The sequence below is a fragment of the Geotrypetes seraphini genome, chromosome 10 (genome assembly GCF_902459505.1).
Source record: "Geotrypetes seraphini chromosome 10, aGeoSer1.1, whole genome shotgun sequence".
Taxonomy (NCBI): Eukaryota; Metazoa; Chordata; class Amphibia; order Gymnophiona; family Dermophiidae; genus Geotrypetes; species Geotrypetes seraphini.
In genome coordinates, this window is record NC_047093.1 from 125893718 (window position 1) to 125908889 (window position 15172).

The 15172-nt window shown below is 41.2% G+C and overlaps 1 protein-coding gene across 1 annotated transcript in view; it reads left to right on the forward strand.

Moving 5' to 3' along the window:
- Positions 1-15172, forward strand: part of PDC (phosducin) — a 53463-nt gene that overhangs the window by 27276 nt on the left and 11015 nt on the right. Inside the window, exon 2 of the mRNA XM_033962301.1 lies at positions 14955-15039. Coding sequence (XP_033818192.1) covers positions 14973-15039 — 67 coding nt within the window. The 5' untranslated portion in view covers positions 14955-14972. The remainder of the gene's footprint in view (positions 1-14954; positions 15040-15172) is intronic.

The following is a 15172-nucleotide window of genomic DNA, read 5'->3' on the forward strand; positions in this document are numbered from 1 at the left end:
GGGCCCCGGGTGCCACATACCCTAGGTACGCCACTGACACCTGGTGATGCCTAACTTTGGAATCTGTGCTCAACCTTTTTTTTTTTTTTTTAATTGGCTTAATTGGTGTGGTAATTGACCACGCCATTTTGCAGCCAATCAAAAAAAAATAAAATGAGCAATTAAGAGTTTGTCGCCGAACTCTTGAGATGCCTAGCGAACCTACGTGGAGGTGCCCTCCGCTACTTAACGGCACCTACCTGAAAAGTAGACGTGGTTAAGGGGCAGAGAATAGACGTGGTTGACTTAGATGTCGCTAGGCATCTTGAGTTAGGTGTCAGTAAATCGGGCCAAGTTAAACCTGGCCTAATATACTAGGACCTACCTTCAGGATGTCTAGTGACTCCTAAGCAGGCCGAGGAACCGCTAGGCGTCGAACAGTTGATTGACAACTGCGCTGAGCGGCGCCTAGAGGGTAGGCATTAGAGAATGACACGGTGACAAAATTCATCACCGTTCCCATCCCCGCGGATAACCGCGGGAAATAATCCCATGTCATTTTCTAGTGTCTATTTCAACCTTGGTCCTTCTACACCAGCATTATTCAAAGCAAAGCTTGCGGGTCAGTGGTTGTGCCCAATTATACTCTGATTCTTCCCTCTCTCCTTAAAGAATGACATGAAGATGGTTTCCCGCGGTTAATCCGCGAGGATAGGGACGGTGATGAATTTTGTCACCGTGTCATTCTCTAGTAGGCATCTCTAGACGCTGTTTATAGAATCCAGCTCTAAGGTCTCGTGCGCTAATCCTGCACTATCATAGATGCACCCACTCTCCACCCCAGACATACCTTCTCAGTGAAAAAATATATATATTTTTTTTAGCACATGAGCAGTACATGCTCATTTGAAACATACTATTGGATGCCTCAGTGCACCCAGTGTTAAGCTTACTGGCAGCCTAGTGAAAGGGCCCCTAAGAACAAATATCCTGTTCTTTTTCCCCTTAGTAACCAGGATGTAAGTACATTCTTTTTAGATATATACACAGATGTATATAATTTAAAAGAAAGCAAAATAAATATGAGTGGAGATGAGTCCTCAACCCTATGCCTTAGTGGTGCAGAATTGAACCTGGAGCCCAATGCAGACGTTACGTCTTACCTTTGCCCTTTTGCAAGGTAAACGTTTGTGCTAAAATCTCCAATGTAACATCTTGCCTGCCATTCTTCCTCTATTCTCAAGGAATGACATTTGTGAGCAGGATTTGCTAATTGCTTTACACTAATCCGATTAGTCATCCAGCACTATTTGAGCAAGCCTCGTCATGATCCATCTTAGGTTTTGCCCACAAGGACAATCCTTGCCTATCAGGCATTTTCCTCTTTATGGAACATTGACCAGCGCAAGAAAAGTGGGGAAGATACTGCAAAGAACAGGTTGAACTTGTCAGATTTTTGGGTCATTTTACTTTGCATTTCATGCACTAGACACATAATTGCAAGATATACCGGTATGTTGTAATTCTTAGCAGAAAGGTATTGCTTTGTTATGTGACAGTTTTCTAAGAAATATTTTAATTAGTGTAACTTATTTTTCTGTTATTCTTGCCTAATTTGAATTTGTAATAATAATAATAAGAGCTTATATACCGCAATACCGTGAAGTTCTATGCGGTTTACAAAGATTAAGCAAAGGTACAAATTGATTGACTTTAAGAGGGGAGGAAGAAAGAGGGTTAATAGGACAGGAAATCCATTTTTGAGGAGAGAGTGATCAATAGAACAAGTTAATCGCTATAGAGGGGAGAGAGACGAGAGGATCAGTTGTCTGGATACTTTAGGAACAGGTGTACGGATTTTATCTATCAGAGAAAGATGAACAGAGATGTCAATCATTCAGTGTTCTGCACCCAGAAATCTGAACGCCCCAGTGTTGCTATATTAAGAGGAAAATGCACATTCAAACCGCTTGGATCTAAATCTGATTTATTTCACGGCCTTGACAGAACATTGTTAGAATGGGAATTATTTGCATAGGAAGGGTCTTTGCAGCAACTTTGAAAGTATTTCTGTAGGGAAAATGCTCAGAAATTTTCTAAGATGGAAGGACTTTTCACTTAGATACGGATCACTGGGCATTTAATCTCGCATCAAGGTCAAGTGTCTCTGATTCCTGTTCTGTAAACATTAGCTTTTCTCTTTCTCTGATAATTATCAGTGCTCTCTTAGGACCTAGTTAATTTTATTGAATATAGAAGGAACAAAAAAAATAAACGAAGGAACAATATTGCTCCCTGAAGCCAACCTGGTAAAGGAAAGTGCAGTAAAACCTTGGATTGCGAGCATAATTCATTCCAAAAACATGCTTGTAATTCAAAATACTCATACATCAAAGCAAATTTCCCTATAATAATGGAAACTCAGATGATTTGTTCCATAACCTAAAAGCTTTATTATAAAAGACTGTATGTACTCATATTGCAAGACCTCGCTCATTTAGAAGTCACTACGCTCCCGCAGTGTCAGAGAGAAGAACCATCGGCTCAGTTGTGATGATGTGACGTGTGTATACTGTATGTACTAGTATTGCAAGACCTCGCTTGTTTATCAAGTTAAAATTTAATAAAAAGTTTTGCTTGTCTTGCAAAAAACACTTGCTTACTTGCAATCCAAGATTTTACTGTATTTGAATTCATAGCTCTGCTATAATTTTGTTCTCTTAAACACGGAGTGGTTGTTTTGGTGAAGAATGTTGCAGTACAAAAAAAAGTTCTCTTGTCATACCCAAGCAGTCGAATTTCAACTTGGTCAACTTGTGGGTCAGTTGTGTTGATGTTCTGAAACCAGGTAAGGAAAGTATCTTTTGTTTGACAATAACCTGCAAACTTGAATGCTTTTATGGTCTTTTCTCAGCCAGTCTGACCACTGAAAGAATGTTTCAGCCAATTAGGAGTAGAAATCTGGCAATGGGGATGAAAAGGAATAGTGGGTTGAGAAAGAAGTGAGATGGAAAATGGAAAACTAGGGTATGAGAGAAAATGGAAAGTTGATAGGTAACTGAAAATGAAAAAGAAGGGTGAGAAAGAGGGTGAAATTTGACTGGACAGGTAGAAAAGAAAAAAGGGAGGAAAGATCTGAAAGGGAAAGATCAATATGTTAGAGACAAAAGAGGAGTAGATATGGGCAGGAAGGAAAAGAGATGGAATAGGAAGATGCTAGGGGCTAGAGTGAAAGGGACAGAGAGAGAGATCAGGCCATGAAGGGTGTTGTAGAGTGTAGTGGGAGAGTAAGAAGAAGAGGAGATGCTGGGCTACAAGCATGGAGACAGGGAGGGGCAATACTGGAAATGGTGGAACCATGTGGCAAGAAGATGAGTGAGAAGTACAGCGGTAGAAATCTGGTAATGGGGATGAAAAATGAATGGGGGCTGGGAAAGGAGTGAGATGGAAAATGGAAAACTAGGGTATGAGAGAAAATGGAAAGTTGATAGGTAACTGAAAATGAAAAAGAAGGGTGAGAAAGAGGGTGAAATTTGACTGGACAGGTAGAAAAGAAAAAAGGGAGAAAAGATCTGAAAGAGAAAGATAAATATGCTAGAAAGAGACAAGTGTAGTGAGGAAATGGAACAAGACAGAAAAGAGGAGAAAAGACAAACGGACAGCAAATACTGGAAAGAGAATTAGCAGAAGACATTCAAGAGAGCCTAAAACAGAAACTGGGACCAACATAATGGAAAAATAAAATGTCCATATAACAAAAGTAGAAAAAAGTGTTTTATTTTTAATTTATTAAATGGAATATGTTAGCTGCGGTATATGTGCATTGCAGATGTTTTTGTATTGTGTTTGTTGTTGTAGCCAGACAGAAGATTTTGAGGGGGGATACTTGAATCCAAAGTGGGTGGGCACCATATTTTCTCCTCACCTTCTACCCTTCCTAATGACCCCACCCAAATGCAAAATATAAACACCTGAACTGGCAGAGATCCCCAAGCTCTACCAGCTGAACAGCTCCTCCTACAGGTCACCAAACTGCTGCTGCCACCCCACCCCACCCCCACCCCCACCATGCATGCTCAGTTTTCATGTATGCCTGAAAGCCAAGAATGAGCAGAGAGGGGAGGCAGCAGCTCCAGAATACTACTGCCAGCTGCAGAGCTTGGAGAGTTCTGGTTGCTGGGCCAGAGAAGGAGGAGCTTTTCAGCTAGCAGAGTTTGGGGATCCCTATAAGCCACAGCAAGGGAGATGACTGAATAAACATGTGGATAAAGGGAGCCGGTTGATGTAGTGTATCTAGATTTTCAGAAAGTTTTGACAAAGTTCCTCATGAGAGGCTCCTGAGAAAATTAAAGAATCATAGGATAGGTGGCAAACTTTAGTTGTGGATTAGGAATTGGTTATCAGATAGAAAACAGAGGGTAGGGTTAAATGGTCATTTTTCTCAACAGAGGAGAGTAAACGGTGGAGTGCCGCAGGGATCTATATTGGGACCGGTGCTATTTAATTATTTATAAATGATCTGGAAATTGGAACAACGAGTGAGGTGATTAAATTTGCAGATGACACTAAACTATTCAAGCTTGTTAAAACACATGCTTTTTGTGAAAAATTGCAGGCAAACCTTAGGAAATTGGAAAACTAGACATCCAGGTGACAGATGAAATTTAATGTGGACAAATGCAAAGTGATGCACATTGGGAAATATAACCCTAATCACAGTTACCAGATACTAGGGTCCATCATGGGGGTTAGCGCCTAAGAAAAGGATCTGGGTGTCATCAGGGACAATACGATGATGCTAGGAATTATTAAAATAGGGATGGTTAACAAGACTAAGAATGTTATAATGCCCCTGTATCGCTCCATGGTGCGACCTCATCTGGAGTATTGTGTTCAATTCTGGCCTCCTTATCTCAAGAAAGATATAGTGGAGCTAGAAAAGGTTCAAAGAAGAGCGACCAGGATGTTAATGGGGATGGAACTCCTCTCTTATGAGGAAAGACTAAAAAGGTTAGGGCTCTTCACCTTGGAAAAGAGACGGCTGAGGGGAAATATGATTGAAGTCTACAAAATCCTAAGTCGAATAGAATGGGTATAAGTGGATCAATTTTTCGCTCCGTCAAAAATGACAAAGACTAGGGGACACTTGATGAAGTTACAGGGAAATACTCTTAAAACCAATAGGAGGAAATTTTGTTTTGCTCGGAGAATAGTTAAGCTCTGAAACGCGTTGCCAGAGGTTGTGGTAAGAGCGGTTAGCGTAGCTGGTTTTAAGGAAGGTTTGGACAAGTTCCTGGAGGAAAAGTCCATAATCTGTTATTGAGAAAGACATGGGGGAAGCCTCTGCTTGCCCTAGATCGGTAGCACAGAATGTTGTTATTCCTTGGGTTTTGGTCAGATACTAGGGACCTGGATTGGTCATCGTGAGAACGGGCTGCTGGGCTTGATGGACCATCGGTCTGCCCCACTAAGGTTATTCTTATGTTCTTATGCTATGCCATTGATTGTGTTCAGTACAAAATGAAGTGCATTTCTGTTTTATTTCTCTAGTGTCGCACTAGTTGCTGAATTTATTTTCTTAGGGTTTCCAGTTCAGTTTTGGTATTTCTAGTTCTAAATTTGTGATCCCTTGTTCTATATTTTGTGTGTGAAGAAGTCATTTAAATATGGTGGTAAAGGCAGGGCGATCAGGGAGGACAGGGAATCAAGAGGGCCTCCTCCTTACCTTGGGCCCACCATGTCTAACTACCTGCTAACGCTTGCTTGAATATGTCTTTACCCCATTACAAATTTACTGTACCTTTCAGAGATCTAGACTTAGGTCATTTATTTTTAGTTCTTAATCAACTAATTGTCTGATTACTTGCTCTTAGATGGAAGAGATAAAGTGCTGTTGTTTCCATTTCTTATTTGGCAGGACTCCAAGGAAGAAATCAGGTTAATGCTATTGTTAGAAATTACATTGCGAGTAGTATGAACAGGTTTCTTTAGCAGCTACAGCATGGTACTAATTGCATGATTATCACGCTAGGCAATATTTTTTTCTTTCCTTAGAATTTTGGTAAATCAAAATCTTAAGGCCTGATATCTATTTATTTATTCACTAGTATTTTAGCCCGTTACATTAACGGGTGCTAGAATATATGTCTGCCTGTCTGTCTTTATTTCCGTCTCTCTCTCTGTCCTGTTGTCTTTTTCTGTCTGTCTCTCTCCCTAGCCCCCTTTGTCTGTCTGTCTTTCTATGTCTCTCCCTGTCCCTGTGTCTTTCTTCTTTTCTTTCTGTCTCCCTTCCTCCCCCTGGTGGTAGAATATATGTCTGTCTTTCTTTCTGTTTCTCTCCATACCCCTGTCTTTTTCTTTCTGTCTCCCTTCCTGCCGCTGTTTTTCTTTCTGTCTCTCTCCCTCCCTGGCCCCCTTTGTCTGTCTGTCTTTCTCCCTGCCCCTGTCCCTGTGTCTTTCTTCCTATCTCCTTCCCTACTTCCCTGTCCAGCAGCCGCAGCATTCCCTCTCCCTCTATTTACCGTGAGAGGAGCCTGCACGGACCTAACAGCCCGAGCCCCCAGCAGTGTAACTTCCCAGCGGCTCCTCTCACGATCGCCGCCTTCTCCGACGCAGGAGCGGTTCTTGAGAGGAGCCGCTGCAGCGTCTTTGAGAAGTTGAAAAAATCTTTGGCCCGTCTCCGTGCTCGGCTGTGGCAGGCTACAGTTGCAGCGGCCTGCAGCGGCCGACATCCGCCTTGCCGTATTTTTTTTTTTTAGTTGAAAGACGCGGCGGTGGCTCCTCTCATGATCCCCACCTGCGTCGAAAGTCCAACGCAGGCGGGGATCGTGAGAGTAGCCACCGCTGTGTCTTTCAAAGAACCGTAAGCTGCGCATGCGCACTTCCTATGGGTCGCTACAGCTCACGGAAAATGGACCCAAGCGATGGGAGTGCGCATGCGCGGCCTAGCGTTTTATTATATTAGATTAAATTTTCTACATTGTTCTCCCAGGGGAGCACAGAACGGTTTGCATGAACTCAAGCATTTTTCCCTCTCACAATCTATCTAATGTACCTGGGGCAAGGGGGGGGGGGATTAAGTGACTTGCCCAGGGTCACAAGGAGTAGCGTGGATTTGAACCCACAACCTCACTGCTGAGGCGGTAGCTGTAACCACTACGCCACACTCTTTATGCTTCTAACTTTAAATTACGCTCCGAAATTGGACTCTTTCAAAACACACCAGGGCTGAGTGTATAACTTGATATTCAAACTTTGACTAAACTCCTACATTTAGAAGCAAGAAAAGTGGATTTAGGGCTGCGAAAAAAAGTGAAGAGCTTTAACACGTGAGAGGCAATTCTATAACCTAGATACCCACATTTACCTGTCACTTGGGTTTGTAAATGTGGCTCTTGAAAGTGCCAGCAGGATCCCTAAGCGCTGTCCACATTATCTTTATTTAATACCGCAAATAGTAATACCATACATCTAAGCGGTTTACAAAACAATAAATTATATAAAGGGGAAGAAAAAAGGAAACATAAGAAAAGCCAAATTACATCAATTCATTATAAGGGGAAAGGTATTTAATAAGTACCTAATATAGAAGGAACAGAAGGCAGGAAAAGGATAACAAGGAGACATAACTGACTGAGATGGCTGCAGCTATATAAAAATAAGTTAAGTTAGAAACGATGGGAAAGCACATTGAAAGAAATAGGATTTCAGCTAAGGCCCTGATTCTATAAAAGATGCCAATCTCGGCGCCTCACTTAATTTTCTTAATTGGCTCAATCAGCACAGATAACGTCATTAAAAACCGAGGTTCCTACAAGCAAGTAGGCGTGGTCATGGGCGGATTTAGGGTAGATTTGGGGTGTGGTTTAACTTAGCCACTGGTAGGCGCCTAACTTGGGCATAATCATTTAGGCCAAGAAAACCCTGACCTAAATGCAGGGCTGTGAAGTCGGAGTCATGGAGTCAAGGTCGGAAGAAATTTTGGGGCTGTGGAGTTGGAGTGGGTGAAAATGTGCTGACTTCAACTTAGACTCCTAAAAGCGTTAAATTGTATGTCATGCAAGTATTTAAAAGGGGATAGATTCCGTACAAACGTAAGTAAGTTCTTCACCCAGATAGTGGTGGAAAACTGGAACGCTCTTCTGGAGGCTGTTATAAGGGAAAGCACCCTTCAGGGACTCAAGACAAGGTTGGATAATTTCCTGCTGAACCGGAACGTACGCAGATAAGGCTAGTCTCAGTTAGGGCACTGGTCTTTGACCTAAGGGCCGCCACGGGAACGGACTTCTGGGCACGGTGGACCGCTGGTCTGACCCAGCAGCGGCAATTCTTATGTTCTGATGTTCATTACACTTCACCCCCCCTACTTTGCCCCCCCTCTCTTCTCCTCCTCCACGATAGCTTCTCTATTCCCGACCTTCCCCAATCTCCCCTCCTCCTCTATCAAGTTCAGTTAAAATTTGTTATATAGCTGATAAATTGTTGTAAATCTGCTTGTCAACGCGGATCCTAATCTAATTGACGTAAACCGCCTAGAACTCGCCAGGTATGGCGGTATATAAGAATAAAATTATTATTAATGATTAAACTTCTTATTTCACAGATAATAATTTAATTAACCCATTTGTTTCAGTTTATATTTTAATTTTAGAAGTTCTTTGAGGATCATAAAATGTCACCTATTTTATATTTGTGAAAGTGGCACCTAGAAAATGACGTGGGGACAAAGTTTGTCCCACTAATACATATACTCTCAGGCAAAGGATCAGTTAAACTCCAATAATATTACCTCTAAATCAGAACCCCATATGGACAACAAACCTCCCCTCTGCAACACTAACAGGCTATGGGTTCAGTGGCTGCAGGGCCCAGGAGGTGAAGGACTGAGAGATCCTGGAGGCCGAAGCAGCTAAGTTGTTCTCTTTTTTTGCTGTGTTCCACGCTGAATCCTGGACTACTTTGCTACAGTGCTGATTTACCCATTTTTTCACAACTGAGGGCTGTGTGTCCCGGTGCGTTTTGTAACATTTCCCTGCAGGCTACCATAGAGCTTTTTCTACTGGTTCTATATTTTGGAGTACAGGGTTAGCCTTGAAAGGTGGAGTTTTTTTGCCAGATGAAGCTGAACTGAGGCTTGTTCTCCACCTTTCTCTCCTTTCTTTTTCCCTGTTACTACCTGTTGTGTGATTGGCTTGTGTGTGAGTGAAATTAAAGCCTGTTAGTGTTGCAGAGGGGAGGTTTGTTGTCCATATGAGGTTCTGATTTAGAGGTAATATTATTGGACAAAGTTTGTCCCCCATCTCTGTGAGCTCTGTCCTCATTCCTGCCCCCGCGAACTTATATATAAGTTCTCTGATTCATATATATAAAGAAATCAGAGTTGAAGTAGAGATACTATAAATAAAGGAGTCAAGTTTTGTGAACTGACTCCACAGCCCTGCTTAAATGGCAGTGTGCCTAAGAATTCAACGCCTACCAGCACCTAAGATTGCTAAGAACATAAGAATTGCAGCTGCTGGTCCATTGTGGCCAGCAGTCCGCTCACACGGCGGCCCTTAGTGCCCTGAGTCTAGCCTTACTTGCGTATGTTCTGGTCTAGCAGGAACTTGGCTAACCTTGTCTTGAATCCCTGGAAGGTGTTTTCTCCTACGACAGACTCCAGAAGAGCGTTCCAGATTTCTACCACTCTCTGGGTGAAGAAGAACTTCCTTACGTTTGTACGGAATCTATCCTCTTTCAATTTTAGAGAGTGCCCTCTCGTTCTCCCTACCTTGGAGAGGGTGAACAACCTGTCCTTATCTACTAAGTCTATCCCCTTCAGTACCTTGAATGTTTCGATCATGTCCCCTCTCAATCTCCTCTGTTCGAGGGAGAAGAGGCCCAGTTTCTCTAATCTTTCACTGTACGATTCTATAAATGTACGATTCTATAAATTGACAATTGCGGTCAATGGCGCACTAGGAGTTAGGTGCCATTTATAGAATCTGACACACAAAACTATGTAGAATTTCCACACAGCAACAAGTCTATAGAAGTTTTATCATGAAGTCTATTGAAGTTCATTCTACATATTTTAACTTCATAATCTTCTGTAGCATTTTGTAAAATGTATTGGAGATGGCAGTTCTTATGTTCTTATGTTCTTATGTATTTTGCTTGTCTACAAGTCCTATGCAGATGATATTTTACAGAGTTCTTATAAATTATTGCTTTATAGACAACGTTTAGATCATTTATGTCACAGGAATATGAGCCTTTAAACATTCTTAGCCTTGGAAAACAAACTGACTGACTAAACTCTTATCAATAAAGAAGAATTAGATCTTCATCTTAACTCGGAGACAATAAATATCTTGCGAGTCTAAAACAGTGAGCTATCATTAAAATAATGATCATTACTGGCTCAATAAGCAGCAGGTGTGGGCTTCCAGGCCTTCTGTTTGTATAAATGAGGCTATGTGATGACCGACAACTATATTGCATGCGATGCATGAATTCTTTTTTCATTAGATAGGATTAATCCCAATAATTCCTCATTAACGCCTGTGATGAGTAGTGGAGATGACAACTTCCTTTATCACTGCAGCCTGATCATAATCTCCTATTCAAATCTGCTTATCAGGCTTGCCAAAACAAATCCTGCACAACATAATCAGCTGAAATATTGCATCATATCTTCTATTGATGTTCACCAAATAGACGTTTAAATGCAAAAACTACCTCAGGATCTGCTGGTTATAGAGGACTCTAAATTTTTGCTGGGTTAGTTTATATCGAGTCACAATGCTATTTTTTTGTTTGTTTGTTATTTTACTTTTAGCTGATATATTGATGTTTTATAGGTAGATAGATCTAGAGCAGTGGTTCCCAACACTGTCTTGGAGGACCACCAGCAAGTCAGATTTTCAGGATAGCCCTAATGAATATGCATGGGGAGAGATTTGCATGCCTGTCACCTCCATTATATGCAAATCTCTCTCATCCATATTCATTAGGGCTATCCCAAAAACCCGACTGGCTGGCTTTCCTCCAGGACACGGTTGGGAATCACTGATCTAAAGGACCATTTGTTATATGATGTCCAAATCTGATTTTGTTCGTTTTGTGGAACCCACAAAAAAATCCAGTACCAAACGTGCCCATTTTCAAAACTCCAAAATGCATATCTTGTTTTTTTCAAAAATGGCCTTTTTTCAGATGTGCATCTATCTTTTTGAACCATTTTCAAAGAAATGCATCCAAAAGAAAAATCCCCCCAAACAAGCCATTGGGATGTACCGTGTTTCCCGAAAATAAGACACTGTCTTATATTAATTTGGGGGTCCAAAAAATGCACTAGGGCTTATTTTCGAGGGATGTATTATTTTTTGTGTGTGTACAACGATCATCTCTCACCCAACCCTTTGTGCAGCATCTTTCTATCCCTTCCTCCCATCCCCCCCGTGCAGCAGAATCCTGAAAGCAATTTCATTATGTTGCGTTAGATCTAATCTAATCTAAGCATTGTTCTTGTATGCCACATCTTCCCTATAAAATAATAATAATAATATTAATAATAATAATAAGTTTATATACCACAATACCGTTAAGTTCTATGCGGTTTACAATAGATTAAGCGAGGTACAAATTGATTGAATTATAGAGGGGGGAAGAGGAGAGTTAATAGGACCGGAAATGCGTTGTTGAGGAGAAAGAGATTAATAGGACAGAGGAATCACTATGGAGGAGAAAGAAGATGAGTGGGTCAGTTGTCTAGATACTTTAGGAACAATTGAGTTTTTAGACGTTTTCTGAATTCCTCATAAGTAGTGGGCGAAAGCAGTTGATCTAGGTCTTTACCCCACAATGCTGCTTGATGTGAAAGAAGGTGTTCATGGTGTCACTATTGTAAATCACTATTGTATCACTATTGTAAATCACTATTGTAAATAGGACCGGAAATGCATTGTTGAGGAGAAAGAGATCAATAGGACAGAGGAATCACTATGGAGGAGAAAGAAGATGAGTGGGTCAGTTGTCTAGATCAGTGATTCCCAACCCTGTCCTGGAGGAACACCAGGCCAATCGGGTTTTCAGGCTAGCCCTAATGAATATGCATGAGAGAGATTTGCATATGATGGAAGTGATAGGCATGCAAATTTGCTTCATGCATATTCATTAGGGCTAGCCTGAAAACCCAATTGGCCTGGTGTTCCTCCAGGACAGGGTTGGGAACCACTGGTCTAGATACTTTAGGAACAGTTGAGTTTTTAGACGTTTTCTGAATTCCTCATAAGTAGTGGGCGAAAGCAGTTGATCTAGGTCTTTACCCCACAATGCTGCTTGATGTGAAAGAAGGTGTTCATGGTGTCACTATTGTAAATCACTATTGTAAATAGGACCGGAAATGCGTTGTTGAGGAGAAAGAGATTAATAGGACAGAGGAATCACTATGGAGGAGAAAGAAGATGAGTGGGTCAGTTGTCTAGATACTTTAGGAACAGTTGAGTTTTTAGACGTTTTCTGAATTCCTCATAAGTAGTGGGTGAAAGCAGTTGATCTAGGTCTTTACCCCACAATGCTGCTTGATGTGAAAGAAGGTGTTCATGGTGTCACTATTGTAAATCACTATTGTAAATAGGACCGGAAATGCGTTGTTGAGGAGAAAGAGATTAATAGGACAGAGGAATCACTATGGAGGAGAAAGAAGATGAGTGGGTCAGTTGTCTAGATACCTTAGGAACAGTTGAGTTTTTAGACGTTTTCTGAATTCCTCATAAGTAGTGGGCGAAAGCAGTTGATCTAGGTCTTTACCCCACAATGCTGCTTGATGTGAAAGAAGGTGTTCATGGTGTCACTATTGTAAATCACTATTGTAAATAGGACCGGAAATGCGTTGTTGAGGAGAAAGAGATTAATAGGACAGAGGAATCACTATGGAGGAGAAAGAAGATGAGTGGGTCAGTTGTCTAGATACTTTAGGAACAGTTGAGTTTTTAGACGTTTTCTGAATTCCTCATAAGCAGTTGATCTAGGTCTTTGCCCCCCAATGCTGCTTGATGTGAAAGAAGGTGTTCATGGTGTATTTTCAGTTTACAACCTCTAACTGGGGGGGAAACGAAGTAGGAATGAGAGCTTCTCTTGTGTCTGTTGGCAGAGAAGGAGAAAAGGTCAGTTATGTATTTAGGGGCAAGTCCGTTTAGCGCTTTAAAGCAGAAGCAGGCGAATTTAAACTTTATGCGTGCTTCCGTCGGTAGCCAATGTAACTGCCAGTAGTAGGGTGATACATGATCGAATTTCTTTAGTCCGAAGATTAGTCTGACTGCTGCATTTTGGTTTAAATAAACAAATTACAGATCATCCTTACACAAACTGAATTTCAGATGTCTTAACATTTCTGAAATAAAAAAAAGTCTTGTAATCTTTGTGAAACAGATAATACGAAGCCATTCCCCCCCGTGCAGCAGAACCCCGATGACCCCAACAACGAAATCATCTCCCTGCGCATTTTTCCCTCTCTCCCATCCCCCTGCACAGCAGAACCCCTATGACCCCGACAATCCATCCCCATGTGCAGCATCTTTCCATCTCTCCCTCCCATCCCCCGTGCAGCAGAACCCTACCTACCCTCCCACCGTGAAGCCGACATACCTCTGTTCCAAACAGCAGTGGCGGCAGCACTGAACAGGCCTTCCCCACCGGAGCTTTTCCTCTGCCGCATCACTTATTCCTAGGACTTCAGCAGGGCCACTCAGAGCTCAACATAGAGCTATGAGATATGCAGAAGGAAACTTCTTTCATAAGAACATAAGAATTGCCATACTGGGACAGAGCACAGGTTCATCAAGCCTGTTTCTAACAGTGGCCAACTCAGGTCCCAAGTACCTATCTAGATCCCAAGTAGTAAAACAGATTTTAAGCGGCTTACCTAGGACTAAACGTGGATTTCCCCAAGCCATCTCAATAATGGCCTATGCACTTCTCTTTTAGGAAATTATCCAAGACTTTTTTAAACCCTGCTAAGCTAACTGATTTCACCACATTCTCCAGCAAAAAATCCATACTTTAATTACACATTGTGTGAAGAAATATTTTCTCCAGTTTGTTTTGAATCTATTTATTTTATTTATCCAAACTATATTCAACTGGTTGACAAACTTCTTAGAGCATACAAAACCATGAAGTGCAACATGTCACTGAAGATGGACTTTTTACATTCACGCTTGGACTTCTTCCCCGCAAATCTTGGTGCAGTCAGCGACAAACGTGGTGCAAGGTTTCACCAGGACATTGCCACTATGGAAAAAAGATATCAGGGCAACTGGAATCCATCAGTGATGGCTGACTATTACTAGACATTGCAATGAGATGCACCGGACACAGAGTACAAATGAAAATCTGCAGAAAACACTTATAGCCATGGTGAACTATCACAAAGTATCAAATACTTTGTACATTAAAACATGTTTTAGTCAATTAAAGATGCCATCATGTTTCTCAAAATTCATACGTGATACAGTCAGTGTTTATTTTGAAGGAGTCTTATCAGAATCACCTGTTTATTTTAAGGAAGCAAAACTTTTGGAAAAATTTGTTGTCTAGTGATGTACATGAGATCTGCTTGCACTGCCTCCATTGTATGCGAACATATCTCATGCATATTCATTGTGGAAATCCTGAAAACCCATCTAGGTGAGGGCCAAGGTTGGACTCTAGAATCCTCAGTTTCTCTTGGAAAACATTGGCTTTCCTTAAAGCTTATTTCTCTTCGTTTAGAAACCATGAATAGAAACCACGGTGATGTTATATGATCCTGATTTAAACTACTGTGCTGTATAGAATATCGTTAAAGTCTATAATTTTGACACAGAAGAAAAATTCAAAATGACCAATAATTGTAATTTCATTACAGTCATTCATTTTGGTATTTATAGTATGCTGTGACTGTGCTTTGCATCTTTTATTTCAGTAACCATGCTATTTTATTAAACCCATAGATCTAGAGAGTCAGAGCCATGGAAGATCATGATAGTCACAGTATGGATGAGGGAAGCAATTTTGAAGGTTCAGCTACGAATACAGGTAAAGGCACACAGTAAATGTGGTAAGAGCACAATGATCTAGTACTTTTGTTAAAATTGGCAACCGTATTTCTTATATTAATTACGTGTACCTGTTTTGGGGAAATTTATCCACAGGATACAAAGGAGCTCCT